The sequence below is a fragment of the Dermacentor albipictus genome, chromosome 4 (assembly GCF_038994185.2).
Source record: "Dermacentor albipictus isolate Rhodes 1998 colony chromosome 4, USDA_Dalb.pri_finalv2, whole genome shotgun sequence".
Taxonomy (NCBI): domain Eukaryota; kingdom Metazoa; phylum Arthropoda; class Arachnida; order Ixodida; family Ixodidae; genus Dermacentor; species Dermacentor albipictus.
In genome coordinates, this window is record NC_091824.1 from 113,885,261 (window position 1) to 113,902,342 (window position 17,082).

General features: G+C 44.9%; 1 protein-coding gene across 3 annotated transcripts in view; it reads left to right on the top strand.

Moving 5' to 3' along the window:
- Positions 1-9,777: 9,777 nt before the first annotated feature.
- Gpdh1 (Glycerol-3-phosphate dehydrogenase 1) overlaps positions 9,778-17,082 on the top strand; it is a 41,582-nt gene continuing 34,277 nt past the window's right edge. The window contains exons 1-4 of one of the 3 annotated variants that reach the window (XM_070537490.1): positions 9,778-10,009; positions 11,239-11,416; positions 13,460-13,600; positions 16,626-16,767. In XM_070537490.1, the coding sequence (XP_070393591.1) occupies positions 9,969-10,009; positions 11,239-11,416; positions 13,460-13,600; positions 16,626-16,767 (502 nt within the window). In that variant the 5' untranslated portion in view covers positions 9,778-9,968. Of the gene's footprint in view, positions 10,010-10,205; positions 10,327-10,481; positions 10,637-11,238; positions 11,417-13,459; positions 13,601-16,625; positions 16,768-17,082 lie in introns of those variants that run through there. The other 2 variants (XM_070537492.1, XM_070537491.1) reach the window with 2 other exon arrangements.

A 17,082-nucleotide genomic window follows, 5' to 3' on the forward strand; every position in this document is an offset into this window, starting at 1 on the left:
GCTATGCATAGTTCACATGGTGCGCCCTTTCTGACTTTATGAATGACATATCCACACAGATAATAAACAGCATTGTCCCTTATGTTTCCTCGAGCATAAGTGAGCTCATTGCAAGCACATTCTGGTGAGCTGCTTGGCTCCAGGCAACTTATCAAAGCCGCCTCAATGGCATTGCGAAAACTTTTTTTTTTTTACTGGCAGGCTTCTCTCATCTGCTTAAATGTGCCGATGACGCCGACGAGCACAGACAGGGCCTGACATACCTTCCACACTAGCACGTAGCGCTGTTTTAACAGGTGTATACAGGCTTAGAAGGCGGAATCTGCGGGAAGTTGATTACAGTAGGATGGGACTCATCACAATCGAAGGAACGCACTAGTCCAATCTATTGCTGAAAAAACATGAGTGAGGGAATTTCCTAGAAAACAGTGCAACGTGTATGCAGTCACAACAAATGTGAACAGTGTGCCTTACCTCCAGTGAATCTTGATAATTAACTGGCTGTCGAAACATAGAGCGCAACTGGACGCGGCAGATCATCGACAATGTCTAAAGTCGACGTCAAAGTTACTCGCAGCGACTTTGTCGTTTGTTGTGATGCAAAAAGCTTCAGGTTCTTTTGAATTGCACTCTGTTCTGTCAAGTTTAGCTGTTCCGAAAAATCTTTGATGACCTGAAATGATTAGTGCGACAAGTTTATAGCCCTTGGGAAATGCGCACGAACTTCAAAGCCGGTAGCCTGGTACACTATTTCGTCGTAGAATGCTCGCAAGTTTTTAATAAAACACAAAAAAACAGGAGTGAAAACAGACAGTGATAGTTAGGAAGGGCGCGGCACCCTCCCTAGCTATCACTTTCTTTCTCGTGGTTCGTTATCTCTTTCTCGTGGATTTTCTTGTTTCATTGCCGTTTCATTGTTCCATTGCAGGCATGTTTGCTCACAAGGCGAGCAGAATTTTCCTGGCATACAAATCAGAAACACGAGCAAAACGTGGCACGCTGCTGCGCTCATCGGCGTCTTTGTCCGCCCGCACAAACGTTGCGCGCACCGCCCGCCTTCGGGCCGATAGTGTCGCGCGCGCCACCCCGCGGGCGCGACAGAAAGGCGTCAGGTGCCGCGGCGGAGTTTGACAACTGAAACCAATCTAGTAACGTTGGCCACAGCCGCGTGGGCGATCTCATCTGAGCGTCCTAAAAGTGGGTGGCTATAACATATTACGGGTCAATTAAGTGATGAGAAAAATGTGGACACACATTGAACAAAAAAAAAAACAAGTACGCAAGCTGCAACTAGATTTTACTGGGAGCAACTTTCTAGCGGTATATATTCCCAAATGCTAACAAAGCTTACTTTAAGTTTAAGTCTTTAATGACCGAACAAGTGCGATGGGACATTAGCATGTACTTAAACTGTTTGGTTATTTTGGTTGCTAACAACTTTATCTATAGTCCTGGAGAGCTTTCGCCGGTGGGGCCTTAGGTATCCCGCAATTAAGTATATTTTATAGAAATGTTGCGCTGACCACCGAGAGTAATCGTCAAGGACAGCGATAGCTTTCTTGTATAACTTGCCGCATATATCCCCATGCCACCAGTGAATCACTAAACCTTCTGGGTACGTCAGCAGACACACGAAATGGCAACCTCGCTGCCATACACAACACCAAATCATAGCAGGACACGGTATATACTCGTTTCTGCCACATTATAACGCGTACGCCGTGCCGACGTTCTCTGTTTTAGGCACACACTCGGTGACCCAAGTTGCCTGCTAGGCCAGACAGCAGCCACAGTCAGCAAGCTGTCTTTTCGGGCGCATGCCAAGTGGCCCATTTTGTTCGCTCGTTCAAAACAGCAGCCAGCCCTTACCTAGTGGCCCAAGTTGACCCTCCTCCTACTCTTAAAAATTGGAGGACGCTTAAGCTTCGCCTTCAAGAGTGGGACGCGACAGCGTTCCCGTCGACCCGCCAAGGGGTATAAGACAATGCGCTACGGCACAGCAATCACTTACGATGCGCCCCGCATCGGACTTAGCGCCCACCTATCACGCGGTGAACGTCGAGCAACGCAGCGTTCGGCGCGACAACGAAACGTGCGCCTGAGCGAACGAAACGAACCAAAGAACTCGGTGTCTCGGAGGGAAAACGATACGCCAGCCAAACGTCGTGATCGGCACGGGCAGAGAGATAGATAGTAATCTAAACCGGAAGCACGGCGAAGCGTCGTCAGGGGAGAGGGAGTCCCGCGACGCGCCTGGCAGCGGTCCCAATGCGCGCGCGGCGCGCCTCCTGTCGGGGCAGCGCCGTACATTGAGAGGAGGGGGTCTTCTGTGTTTGCCGCAAGATGGCTCTGCGTGTGCGGAAAGCGCAAAAGAAATGCAGCGGAAACGCACTTCGCAACTCGTGTAATTGTGACTTCTGTACGTTACATGTTCATAATTACCGATATACACCGCAGTATAACTTTCCACGGCTGGTTTCGAAGGCAACACCGCATTCACTAGAGGCGCGTTTGCACCGCTTGGAAGCATCGAACTCGTGGCTGAGTGGTAGCGTCTCTGTCTCACACTCCGGAGACCCGGGTTCGATTCCCACCGGGCCAATCTTGGAAGTTGCTTTTTATTTATGAAGAGCCTGCCGTGATTTATCGCTCACGGTCAACGCCGCCGACGCCGACACCCGACGCCGACGACACCGGCTTTTCTGCGACACGAGCTCCTTAACGCTATCGCGTTAAAATGAATGAATGAACGTAAAACTTTGTTTTCACGAAGGAAGTATCCCGGCGAAGGTGGAGCCCTCAGCCCAGGGCCCCTGTGGCCTTTGCCATCTTGCTAGCTCTGTCGATCGGCTTGGGCTGTTCTTCAGGCTTCGAGCAGGACAGCGCAGCCTCCCACTGCTCCGGTGTTGGTGTTCTGTGTACTGGCGCTACCTTTGGTATTTGGCCGGCCCACTTTTAAAAGGAAGCTTTCTATGCCTTTTCCATCGACTTTAGCTCTGCATGGTTGCTCTCTTGCCGAATAGCTCTTGCCAATTGCGTGCGTCATACTAAAGGCAATGTAGTGGTGACGCCGTCTTCGTCGTACCGTTGCCATCCCTGCGTACTGGCTACAGTCTTGCACAATTGGCTGGTACCGAACACAGTGCAAATAAGCACCGGATGTAGCTCGGGGCCTCCTACATCTAAATACATGGGAAAGTAGAAATCGCTTTTCTCGGCAACTTTTAATTCATACTTGCGCATTATTTCTGCATATATACTTACATAGGAGGACAAGCGCATTAGAAGCATCAGCGGCGGCTGCCTCATCTGTACTTTCTTACTTCAACGTTGTTTTAAATCTACACATTAAACACCATACGCATACACAATATATTTAAATATATGCATAGGATGAAGTTCATTATATTTTTGAAAGAGAAGGAGGTAGCCAATTAACAATTATATGTAAAGGTATGGATACCCTATGCCTGGAGAATGAATATGTTGCTGCATGTTCACCTCGCTTCAAAGCTCTTTGCTTGCTTTCTTGACCCCGAAAATAACTTGTAGACTTCAGTGACCCCTTTGGCAGAGTCTTTTGCCAACGGCGTGTGAACATGGATTATATGTGTCTTAGTATTGCTTTTCTTTTCACTAGGCAATGCTAACGACTCACGAAAAACAAAAAAAGACACTTCCAATTATTCACAATATTTATTAGGGATGGAAACATCGTCACTTGCATGCAAAGGTCATAAATATATACGGAGTGTTCCAATTAACTATCATACATCAATATTTAAAAAAAGAAGAGCAATGCGTTACTTTGAGAAAACCTAGTGAACATTGTTCCAGCGCAGTGGAGTAGCTGCCAGCATTTTTTTTTCGTTACTGATATTTAATTAGGTAATTGTAAATAATTATCTAACTAGAGACGTACTGTCCTAATTATCAAAGGGTCAATGCAGCTGACCTTCAGAAATGCACTTCGGTGGAATAAAACGACTCGGAGTCCAAACCAAAGCTGACCAGTGAACAGCTGGCGTCATTTTCGGGCAATTATCACCACTCAGCACTGTCAGATGGCAAAGCCGGCGATATAATTTAATTATCGACTTGCTGGGAGTCATTTGAGTACAAAATGTTGATGCTAGTGCGGCGTAATCGTGAGCGGCATCCTCTTTTGTCGAGCGTGGCAGAGGTGACAGCCACGCCACTTTTCGCTACAACATACGCACATTAGTTCGCAAAAAGGTCCGTCAAGAATCACATCGCCAGAGCGGGAAGATTCAAACTGATCCTGAAAGTGCAGTGCCTGTATTAACTGCTGGATGAAGTAGATAAGAAATGGTTGCAACATGTCGAAGTCGGTGATCTAAAGCATCGATCACCGACGATCGATTTGAATAGACGTGGCAACGAAAGAGTTAAATTGATTCGCACAGCGCGTGGGATCCGCAGGTATTTTTGTGCCAGACCGACCGACGTCCATCGAAAGTTGGCGATGTTGCTAAAGAGAACCATCACTTTAAACTACGGTGTCAATTATAATGCCGCTGCATAACAGCTTTGTTTCGAGCCCTGTGAGACGTCGTTCCCGCCGCAATAAGTAACAGTTGAATGTTGTCGTTGGGGCATTCATACTCGATTGTTCTACGATTATACAGCACTAAGTAGGAAGCACGAACAAGTGCGTGGTCTACGCGCACGAGCGCTCTTATGTCCCGCGTTTAATTAATTTGTTATTTTTTTATCTTGTATTATAGTTATGAAACCTACAGGGTGTTTCACATAACTTGAACCAAGGATGTAAAAAAAAAGAAGCGGTTAGCCGCAGCTGAATGAAACCAACGGCATATGATTCACCGTCATGTGGCGCTCCTTAGAGTTTTTTTTTTATTCCACCTAATTAGTTAAATAAGATTGTGATTAATTATGCAAAATATTTAATATTCAATTATGGCAAAGTGCGTTTCGTTGCGTTGTAGAGGGGATTTAGAAACGACCCATCCAATTATTTGTGGCAATGTACATGCTGCGTGGTGATTTTTTTTTTTCGGTGCTTAAAGAAAGCCCACGAAATATGAAATAAAACCACGTGACTGCGCTCATGTGCTATATAGAGGAAAAAGAGAGCCCTGTAATGAAAGGCAGAGATTTTAGCTGGCGTACAGACATCGCTGACATGCTACTGTGCTTCTGGAAAGAAATTGGGGAGAGAAAGAGAGAAGGAGAGAGGCGCAAAAGAAAAGGTACAAAAAAGTGGGCACTGAGTTTTCTGACTCATGGGCAATGGCGTGCTATGGTAAAGTCCTTCAGTGAATGCACCGTCCTACAATGTGGTGACAGAATTCGCTGCGTGAAAGGTGCGTGAGGGTGACAGAGTAGAGCTACAGCTCGTCGAGTTTACCAATGTTTTCTAAGTATGTGAATAAAAAGTTAATCGCACGCCTCTGTTGTTTGAGGTAGGCTAAAGGGCCTAAGACGCAGTCAAAGTACAAAGGTCTCTGTGTAACCGAATGCATACAGTGTTCATAGAACGCACGCTCGTCGGCATACGCTCGACACTCAAACAGGATATGCTCCACGGTTTCAATTGAGCCACAGTTGTTGCCGTTTCTATAGGCGGAGTTCAGGCGAAGACGATGACATAGTTTTCAAATGGCGAGGAATGTTGAATGGGAGTCTGGATCTGAGATTTGGGTCGGTTGAGCAAAGGTAAGGGTAACGTTGGGTCGGCAAGCTCCACAGCCGGTCCTTTTCTTCAGAAGCAAATATTTTAGCTAGTTGGGAAGCATGAGATCTAGTGAAATAAATCCGCTTATAGTTTTGGTGTTGAAGAGCTTTTAATGCTGCTTCATCTGCTTTTTCGTTGGCCAGAATACCACAATGAGCAGATATCCACTGAAATTTGGCCTGATGGTGCAGTGGTCAAGTGATGCAAGTACGCAATGTCGAAAGAAACAGGCTGATGATTGGGTTTATTTTTTAACAGGCTGTACAATGTTTGTAGGGCTCCTTTAGAGTCAGTGAAAATCGCCCATTGATCAGGCGCTCGGCGCAATATATAGAAGACAGCTTCTTTGATGCCGTGAAGCTCTGCTGTCGTTGAGGATGTCCTCCGCTGCAGCCGATAAGAAAGCATGTGTCTTGTTGCGGGCACATAAAGGCCACAGGAGGAAGTCCCCCGAGGGGTTGAGGCATCAGTGTAGATTTGGGTGTGCTGAGTGTATTTCTAGGCTAAGTAGAAGAGAGTGGTCTGCAGCAGCGCGGCCTGTGGCATGCGACTCTTTGTCCCATTTACACCGGGTACAAACTTGTTTATGTCTAGAGGCGAAAGTGTTCAGGGAGGTAAAGTAGGAGGAGAAGGAGGAAAACATTTATTGTGCTCTAAATTGACGTAATTTTCGCGGTCTTCAGACGGCTTCTTCCTTTTTCTGATGACGTCTTCCCTCTTCTTCAGACAGGGTCGGTTCCCCTAGTCCAGGGCTCCGCTGAGGACTGCTGTCCAGTGAGCTCACCGGACCAGTCTACGCTGGATGTCCAGGTTGTCGCTGGAGAGCATCCCCTCCCACGGTTCCGCGCTCGGGTTTTCTACTCTGGATACCTGATCGTTCTTCTGACAGGCCCATGTTACGTGGAAGAGTGTTGGCTTGCTTTGCTAAGGGTGTTTAGATTGCGGAAGGAGTCTCAACCCTACTGCTTCTTGTTTGCTTAGTTCTTTACATGGAGGTGGGTATTTCATTCTCACCTCCCCCCCCCCCCCCCCCCCTATGGTAATTTAGGATTTCTGAGTAGCTCAGGGGGACCGGGTTGGGTTGTTCGAGGTCGAGTGAGTCGGACGCTCGGTTAGTGTGCCCTCGAGCTATCCTATCGGCCTCTTGGTTCCCTTTAACCCCAGTATGTCCTGGTACCCATATTATGACGTGCTGTAGTTTGTTTTTCTCTTGCGGGTCGCTCAAGCATAGTATGCGGAGTGCTCTGCGACTGATTCTGCCGTTTGTGTAGTTATACGGCATGCTGCTTGCGAGTCGGTTAGTATTGTTAGGGACCTGTTGGTTCTGTAACCCTCCGCTGCCGCTAGAGCTACGGCTGCCTCCTCGGCCTCGACTACCGTGCAGTCCTCGATGGACGCACTGGTGATTTCTTCGAAACTCGAGTTGATCACCGTTGCTGTCACTCTGTTCTTGGTTTGCCCTTGTGTTTTGGTATATACGGCGGCGTCCGTGTATACCGTGCCTTTCTTGGTTGCCAGTGTTTGTTGTATGTATTTGGCCCTGGCTTCCCTGCGTTCCTTGTGCAGATTTGGGTCCATGATTTAAGAATGGGCGCGCGTCCGGTATCAGAGGCAGCAATTTCTCTGGCTGAATAATCGGAGGAAGGTGCAAGATCTGCACAGCTTGGTCAAAGCCAGACTTACTGTGGGTTACGTGGACGCGGTACACCAAGTGCTTCTTCCCTTGGAGCACATGCCGAAGATCGCTCCTCGTTTCTTGGGAAGCGATGACATCTAGCGGTAGATATCCTGCTTCCGCTACTGTTCCCGAGGCTGAAGAGCCTTTCGGGAGGCCCAGGCAAATCCGCAGGCAGTTGTTCCGAGCGGCTTCCAGAGTCCTCTTGTTGGCTGGCGATAATCTCTGAAGCACCGGTAGGCATTAGCGCAATGTACCTTCAATATAAGCTTTTTGAATCGTATTGCAGCGCTCCCAGCCGCGCTTCGTGCGAAAGAACCGTGCGCGTGGACAGTGGCAAAGTGAGCGGCCGCATCGGCTTCACAGCGCGTCGGCTTCTTTAGTGATGGCACACAGAAAAGACAATTCGCCGTCTTTGATAAGCGATACGCTCGACGCCCTGTTGAGAGCCCAGCAATACGACAGCGCACCAGCTCAGTCACGTGGTTTTACTTCATATTTCCCTCGATTTGTTTAAACGCCGAAGAAGAATCGCCACGCAGCATGTACAATGCCACAAAAAATTGAATCGGTCGTTTCTGAACACCCTGTACAACGCAACGAAACGCACTTGGCCCTAAAGTGAGTATAAAAATTTTGCATAACTGACCTTAGTTAATTAACTAATTAAGTGGAATATAAATAAAAACTCTAAAGAGCGCCACATGATGGCAAAACATATGTCGTTGGTTTCATTCGGCTGCGGTTAACCACATTTTTTTTTTTAATCCTTGGTGAAAGTTACGTGAAACACCCTGTAGTTATATGCGTGCGTACACAATATTACCCATGAAACAGTTTACATGAAAAAATTCTCATAAATAATCCTGATCAATCATTATCGTCCTGCGCGCATGCTTCCTTTTTCCAATTATCTTATTTCTTTAGATAGTGCCATCGACGGCTTACTCCCACATGCGCACTATTATCCAGCCATCTGTGCTGCTTCGCTATGTGTATTTGACCGTCTAAATCAAGAGCAAGGGTGTCCAGCCTCTGGTGTAATGTACAGGCCCATGGACATCAATATTTATTATGCATTTCTACGCACTTTCTTTCGGGGAACAACGCTTTTACTATAATTCTGCAGAAGACATGCGCAATGACCAAACCGCAGGCAGATGTAAGGACCAGATCTTCGGAGGCAGCGGAAGAAACGGCAATAGCATTGGATGTAATCAACAGTCGGCAACATACGGAACAATAATCAGCGACTCGAAGATGGCTATTAGGAACTTCACAAAGGTCTGGGTCTCCACCGAGGCGGCCAAAATCCTGAACCGCAGGGCAGAAGACCTTAAAAACGGCAAAATTACACCCAAGTACCTCAAATGGATCCCAGCAAGTAACCATGAATGCCCCTCACAACCTCAACGAGAAGGCCCACCGAGCCGCGCGAAAATTAACCCTCCGTGGCATGGACAGTGACGGCCCAACACCCCGCAACCCCCGGGGAAGGGGAAAGGACTGCGACGAAGGCGATGGAGAAGACGGAGGAGGCGACGGTGACGAAGAAGCGATAAAAGACGACAGGGATAGACTGGTCACGTAACACGACATACTGACACACCACACGAAACAAAGAGAAGCATATCCAAAACCCCACAAACAACTCGGCAAGTATCAAGAAACAGATTGGAGAAGGTTGCAAACCAGAACATTCCGAAACCCAGTACACTTAAACAGAATAAATTCATCACAATACCCAGACGCGAGCTGCAAGCTCTGCAAACACGAACACGCAGACATAGCACACATCTTATGGAAGTGCACACAGATAGGATCAGTATATGTAGAGGACAAGATAGAACCGGACCTTCTCGAAGAGCGATGGCTAAGAGCTCTGACTAGCTCGGAACTTCACGACAAATTATGGGCTATCCAGCGGGCCCGGGCAGCGGTGGAAAGGCTATGCCTCATCGCACATAATGCCCGGGTGGCCTGAGCCCGGGCTGGCATCCTCGCAGGTCCTTTTCCAATTAAAGTTTTTTTGCGTCCGTCCGTACACTGGTTGTTGTTGCTGTTTGAAACACCCGCGCCTGTGACATGGAGGTATGCATGGAGGTCTTCGGCTCTTTCTCTTTTCACTATGCTTTTCACGTTCTCTCTCGACTCCAAGTGTGCGGCGCCTTGCGAAAATCGCTTCCCTCTCCACATTAACGCGTTTAGCGACGCCCTGGCAGCTATGTATATTTAATTAGTATTCATTAAAAGAACACTACGATGTCGAATACGCTTTTTTTATATCGGCTCATACGTAGTTTAGATAGAGGTTTGTTTTTGTGCACCACCGCATCTGACGTTAGAGCGCGTCAGCGAGACATCACTGTTGCCAGAGGTGCGATAGGAGAAGTGGCGAAGCAGTAGAGGACGCTGAGGGAGCAGCGGGGGTCGCGCGTCGTCGTCTCGGCTAGGGGGAGTTCGCAGTGGAGTGTTTTGCTGTGCTGTTTTGAGCGCGCGGCTAGCGATTCCACAAATTGTTTCTTTGGGCAGCAGTCCTTATAAACTGGAAAGCTACGCCTCAACATCCCGAAGATGACCACGCATAAAGTTTCCATCATCGGCTCTGGAAATTGGTAACAATTGCCTGGTTTACTATTTATAGTTATCACGGTCACGAAGCTTGTGTTCTATGAATCGCCCTTGAAGCTAACATTGTTCGCCCATTTCCGTTTGTTATGTCTGTACGCGACTGCGCCGGCGCTAGCTTTCTTTTAGCGGTGGTCCGACGCAGTATCATGTGTCTGCATCAGCTGCCCTGAACGGCGTGTTTTCGCCGCGGGTAATTTGACCTTGCGCGGGGATGTGCTTGGTTCACCCCCGTGCGCTGTGCGTCTCTCTTACAACATGTCCCGGCGCGGCAAGGTTACGTGTCGTGTTTTAACCGAAATCAGTTAAGTTCTGTTACGTAGCCTTGTTTTCGGTTAGCACTTGCAATGTCTTGTTCATCCCTCGCGCGCTCACTCGCACCTACCTTAGTTTTGTCTCGTTAGCGGTGCCTTTTACAAGGACGTTCTGTGACACGTGAGGCTGCGCGATATTTTTTTTCCTGTTTCCTGCTTACGGACGTACTGCATTGTATGTAAGGTCGTCTTCCTTCGGAGCCTGCTTATCTTGGAAACCTTGGTTTCAAGTTTATCAGGGCGCATAGGCCCAGACCTTGGCTCTCTCCAAATGCGTACACGGGATCGCGGCAGCAAAGGGTATGCACAGCTCCGTCACCCCGAAAGCTACATCAGATATCGCACTTAACTAACCTGTTTCGAGGTCGGTGGGTCATTTCCTCTGAAGGGTATCGACTTTTTACGAGAACATTGATCCTTACCCTCCGTACAGACTTCTCCGTCAACCGGCTTGTTTCCCGTTGGCGCGTGCTTGAGTTTTTTCATTCTTTTCATTCCTTTTTTTTTTCTTTAACGTTGCAAACTTGTTACAATTGTATTACTGCACATTTTGTATCGTGAGCGTGTTACTGTTGCCTTAATTTTTCCTACAGTCTTTAATATTATGGCGTGTCTCACCATGTTTCACTGTAGTGTAAATCAATATAGATTGCATCGTGTATGTACCTTGCAGCTTGTGTTCACACACACTGTGCGACTACAGATGAAGCTTTTTTCGGAAATTTTGCTTTTTGCGGAAATTTCTGTTGACCGATCTTGCCTCCCAAGCTATGCACTTGTGCTTTACCGTGCTGCTTATCTGGCCAGGAGAAATTACTATGTATGTAAGATACTAATTACACTGCAGCCTAATTTTTATGACCACCACTAGTACTAATAAAAGTTACTGTACCTCGTTCTAGGGGTTCTGCAATATCTCGCATAATTGGACTCAACGTGCAGAAGTTCGACTTCTTTGACAACAATGTTAGAATGTATGTTTATGAGGAGATTGTTGATGGCAAGAAGCTCACAGATATTATCAACACACAGCACGAGAACGTCAAGTACCTTCCAGGCTACAAGATCCCCGAGAATGTTGTAAGTGTAAACTTTTAATTAATGTGCAGTCAAGGCTTTTTCAAAAGGTGCCTAATAATAGTAATAGTAGTAGTATATGCATGTTTGTTTGTTATATAATCCAGGTGTAACATCCCGGTAGGCTTGGTATATGGAAGGTATAAACATTGAAAATAAGCCATGTTTGTGTATAGCGTTCATATTAAACCATTTGGATTTCATATGCCAAGATAATGAAAGCATACATATGCCAATTGTAAAAAAGCTTGCCATGTGCTATCTTGGTTAGGCCAGGACTAGAAAGGTGTCCAAGCGGAAGGTCCAGTGCCTGTCATCTATAAGTAGGATTCTGCATATTTAGTTTAATCCCATACAATCTGAAGACCACTAGCTAATAAAAAAAGTACGATACTGTTATACCTGAAAAAAACTCAGAATTTCTGGACCCTCACTTGGGATCATGATACTGTGCCGTAAGCACATTTGGCGAAAAAGGTGTGAAAAGCGGAAGGCATTCATAATGACAGCAAAAGTCCTTGCACAACCTGCATATTGAGTTGAGTTTTAAAAAAATAAATAACAAACTGCTTTTTGTAACGAAAGAAACTAGAAGCTGTGTACTCATTTACATGATGTGTACCATTTCCTTCCCATGCACCTGCAGGCACTGTTAATTCGACAGAATAGTTCATCTGACAACACTTCTTTTAACATTCACTGCATGCTTGACTTTGTAGACGAGAAGGGCTTTGAAGTCATTAGCATTTCTCAAGATTACTATGCTGCTCTTGCAGAAAAATGGTAACCATGCTGTGCAGTGAAATATTCCTAACAACTTGCACTACGCATAGTTATTCTGGTATCACATTTATGCTGTGAACCCAAAGATGAAGGCAAACTGCTAGAAATTTTTGACACTAACCAATGGTTGTTTTCTGCCTTTCTACCACTTGGGGCATGGCACCATCATACTGGCAAGAGAGTTCTGAAAATATCAGGTGTATGCTATTGACAAAGATTGTTCACAGCCTTGTTTTCATGGAAATGCATGCCCTGACTTGCCCATTCTTTTGTATACTGCATTGGGTCTTCTGGTTTTTTTCTGTATCCATTGCAAAAAAAAATTTAAGGGTGTATCATTGTTTTGGTCTGTAAACCAAATGGTGTGTGCCTCAATTACTGATTACAGCACTGTTAAATATTCATTTTACAGTAAATTGCAATGGAGATAATCACTAATGCTGTTGTAAATGCTAACTGAAAATAAAAGTTCCTGTGACTATATTGCCACCCCCTACTCCCGATTTTTTGCCCTCCAGTTAGGGTAGTTTTGTGGATATGGGTGAAACTAAATGTGAATAACATTAAAACACAGTATAACTTAATTTTATTGCGCTGTATAAGAAAGCTCCGGTAAACTCTGATTTCCGCATAAAATATAGCCTCCAAAAACACAACCCTGTTTTCGAGCGACGGAAAATAATTTTGTCTGAATTCTTTTTCTCTTTATTACTAGAGTTAACAAATTAATGGGATAACTCGGCCTTTTCATTGTAACTACTTGTAACAAAAAAAACAACTTACAGCCTTCGTTATTAGCCCATTCTACTTGTTGCAGCAGTGGATCATTAACAAATGTATGCACTGTCGAATGAGCATACTCCTTGCATGTGCATTTCTACAAGGTGATGTAGTAAAATTAGCCTTGCAGAAAGCCGTCGCCGTATGGATGTGCGGCTCATGTATAGTAACACATGGTTTGGCAAACGGGTAGATATAAATTCATACGGTTGAAGGCAAGGTAGTGTACCTGGTTTACTTGCAAGCATCCCCATTAGAGTTTAGGTTTTGATTATTCATCAGATGTTGCTGTATTGCCTTCACAGTGCTATCATGCGCTATCAATCACCAGTATTCTTTGTTCGTGTTAATAGTGCAAACAACTGCATTATCCTTAAAGTGTATATGCGATTTAATTTGTTGCTATGAGGTTTTATGCATGAACAATGCTATGCCGTTGAAAAAAAAAAAATTGTGGAGTCTAATGCATTGCCCACTCTGCAGGTTGCTGTTCCTGACATAGTAGCAGCTTGTGATGGCTCAGACATTCTGGTCTTTGTCCTGCCACACAAGTTCATTGTTCCAACGTGTAAGCCTTTGATCGGAAAGATCAAGGCTGGCGCAGTTGGGTTGTCATTGATCAAGGTGAGCCATCTCCTTTCCCTTACTTCTTTTATCACTTAATGTAACCTTCATGAAATTACAGGCTTGGAAGTCCAAACTTAGTGGGGTACTCTAAAGCTCAATAATGCATAAAGAATGAATTTTGAAGGGACACTAAACAGAAAAATTAATTTAGGCTGATATAGTAAATTGTCTTTTTGCAATACAAAAAAAATTCAGGCAGAACCCATCTCACGATGACTGTCGACGTTCTTGCGATTAGCATTGAAGCAATATAGCAACACTCCATATTGCCACCACCGAAATGCGTCATGTATAAGGCGTATATGCAGCCTGACATAGTATTATTCTTCCTCTGTGAGCTTCTGCTGCTGCGTGTAGCAGTGTCCGGTTCAGCCAATGTACACTTAGTACAACTGAGCAGAATCTTGTGGATTACTTGTGAGACATGGCAGATGAATGTGCTGGCGTTTACTGTTAATTGCATTAACGTCGACAGTCATCTTCCTTTTCAAGCTCCCACTGTTGCTTGCAGACTGAAGCAGCAGTGACGTCAATTGACATCAAAGAGGTTCACTGAACAGTGACACAAACCCAGTCACTATCACTGAATGGTGCCCATCTCTTTATTTTCTTCTGTTGCTTCCCTCTAGACCTAAAGTTCCTCAACAAACCAAAGTGATGTCATCCTTTGAACTTTGCCAGCCCCTTGCTGGCTCTCTGTCATTCTACCTTCCCCGTGCTGCCAGTTGTGCGCCTCCTCCTTCCTGTTGGGCTAGTGTCATCAGATGACACCGAGTGCTCTTGCGATTTTTGCTCAAAAGAAAAGCGCGCACTTTATTAAAAGGCTCGCCGGCACCATTTTCGTTGCAGCTGCGTGCGTATGCATCACCACGTGCCATACGTTGTGCGTATGTGGTGAGCACACTGCCTGAAATGGCACGTCCTTAGGGCTCCTGCTGTTCGTGATGAGCTCCTATGCATGTACTTGTAGGAAATGATTTAGTAGAAGAAGCCTTTTGTTTTGCTCTACGGACAAGGAGGTGCGTCGCGAAAATAATTTGTGGGCATTGTAGTGACTGCACAAACTTCAAGAAACGGCCATGCCACGAACGGCCATGGTCTTGTGAGGTAAATAAGAAGCTTGAAAATAGCAGTGGATACTACAAGCTTTTCTACTGCATGCTCATCTCGTCGATGATACATCACTTGTGCATTTGTTTGTGGGGTGTGTTGTCATATTTTGTCTATTAGCAAAGTTACGCGCTGCAGTTTAGCAGAGTATATTTCCTTTATATTGATAATTTTAAACTTCACTTATACAAGGCTATCGTAATGCCGTGAGTAGTAACGAAGCATTTTCAATTGAGATATTGCACTACATTGACTTTTTATTTTATTTATTTATTTATTTATTTTATTTTATTTGTACTGCAGCCTTACTATAGGGTTATAGGAGGAGTAGGAAAAAGTAGAAAATTGTCATAAATAAGGCAAACACAACTAAAGAAAACACGGGTAAAACAAATGAGATATTCTATAACTGCTGGCTGCTACAAACGCCTATTTAATGGCAAGGAACGAACAGCACCAGACAGTGAATTGAACAAAGGAATATGAGGCATATGCTATTTAATAAAGTTTCTATACAGGCAGTTTAGGAAGAGGTGTGCGGCATTGCACATGAGCACCAGTATAAAAGAAATCTCATCCTCCCAGGCATATGGGTGACATAACACAGCATTGCCGGTGCAAAGCTGTTTTTACTCGACCAAAAGTGACGTAGTGCTGTTTCGCTGTACAGAGTGTTACGAGGAATGATGCTTAAGTCAACCCACCACGGAGGGGTCGTGTCCACTGAGCTGTGAGGAGCACAGCATTTTGTGCAAATGACAACATAGCGCACACTCACACAAAATATGGTGATTGCTGTCAAAAAATTAGGAATAACTAGCCAAGCGCACTTCTGCTCTAGCGTAACGTGATCTTGTTATCCGGAGTAACACACAGAGCATCTCTTTTGGGTGCCAAATTAAAGAACTGCAACTTTGACCTTTATTTTCTCTAGTAATCAACCTTATAATTTACCCTCTTAAATGCTTATAAACATAATAATTTTGATCTTTTCAGTGCGTCGAATAGTGCTTTGCGTACTATGTATGTTACCATGTAGGTTCTGTTCTTCTTTGTGGTGAATATTGCCTAAATATTATATAATTTTGTTATGTTGTTATGTTTTCTTTTGTATTTGTTCATTATGTATAAGTGTTATTAGACTGCAATTACCTTTGTTTTAAAAGCCTTGCTGGGAAGCCTCTGCCAACGAAAGGGGGCTGCGGCTTTGTCAAGCCGTTTCTGACAGCTTTTTCTGTGCCTCCGCTGTCTGTATTTGTACAAGGCAGAAATAAAGAATTTGAATACCACAAAGTTACCGAAAATAGAATGTTGAAATAATACTTTACCAGTCTAAACTTATTTAGCATTTCTTTAAGTGTCTCGTTGAAGTTGGCACAACTCTCACTTGAGAATCCTAGCAAGAGTAGAAAAATCTCCTTCACAAAGCAATGGCAAGTACAAAGCAATGGCAAGTACAAAGGTACTTGCCATTGTTGCTTAATGGTCATGGAGGTGGGAAGCATCAGTGGATCAAATCAGTGGATCAAATCCTGGCCACGGGGGCTGTATTTTGATGGCGACAAATGGGAAAACACCCGTGTTCTTACATTTAGGTGCTTGTTAAAGAACCCCAGGTGGTCCAAATTATTCCGGAGTCCCCCACTACGGCATGCCTCATTATCAGACCGTGGATTTGGCACAAACAAAAAAACAATCTTTAATTAATGTTAATATTACTGAATTTCAAGGGGGAGCTCTTGATTAGCATTATGTGGACAATACCCTACTATTGGGCAAACTCGTTGCAACGTTCTTACCTATTCGCATTTTTTCAAGGATAGATGTTAAATAGCAATTTCTGTTTGTTCTTTTTTTGTTTTTTTTTTTAATCTTATTCCTCATTTTCTGTGGTTTTTTTTTTTTTTTCCAGGGCTTTGACATCGCACCTGGTGGCGGAATCGAACTGATATCTAATGTCATTAATAAGCTGCTCAATATCGATGTGTGTGTTCTCATGGGAGCTAATCTGGCCAAGGAGGTTGTAGACGAGAAGTTCTGCGAGACAACAATCGGTGAGCATCAACTTGTGCAGTGCGCAACTTTCCCAACCTCAGAATAGCACATTGACAGCTTGAAAATGTGTGTGTCAATGCTATTGCATGTCGTTGTGAAACAGGGCTCAAAGGGCTTGCAGTCAGTTGAGGTTGAGGTGTAGGACTTGGCATGCCAACCTCTTTTCCGACACCTGGTGTGTTTTCAGTTCCAAGTGCGAAAGCTAAAGCTGCCAAGCTAAATGCGGTGCATAAGCAAAAGGAGGGTCCTGTGCTAAAGCATGCAATCTTTCTTTTGTTTATTTATTTATTCATTAATTCAGTTTACCCTGCAGG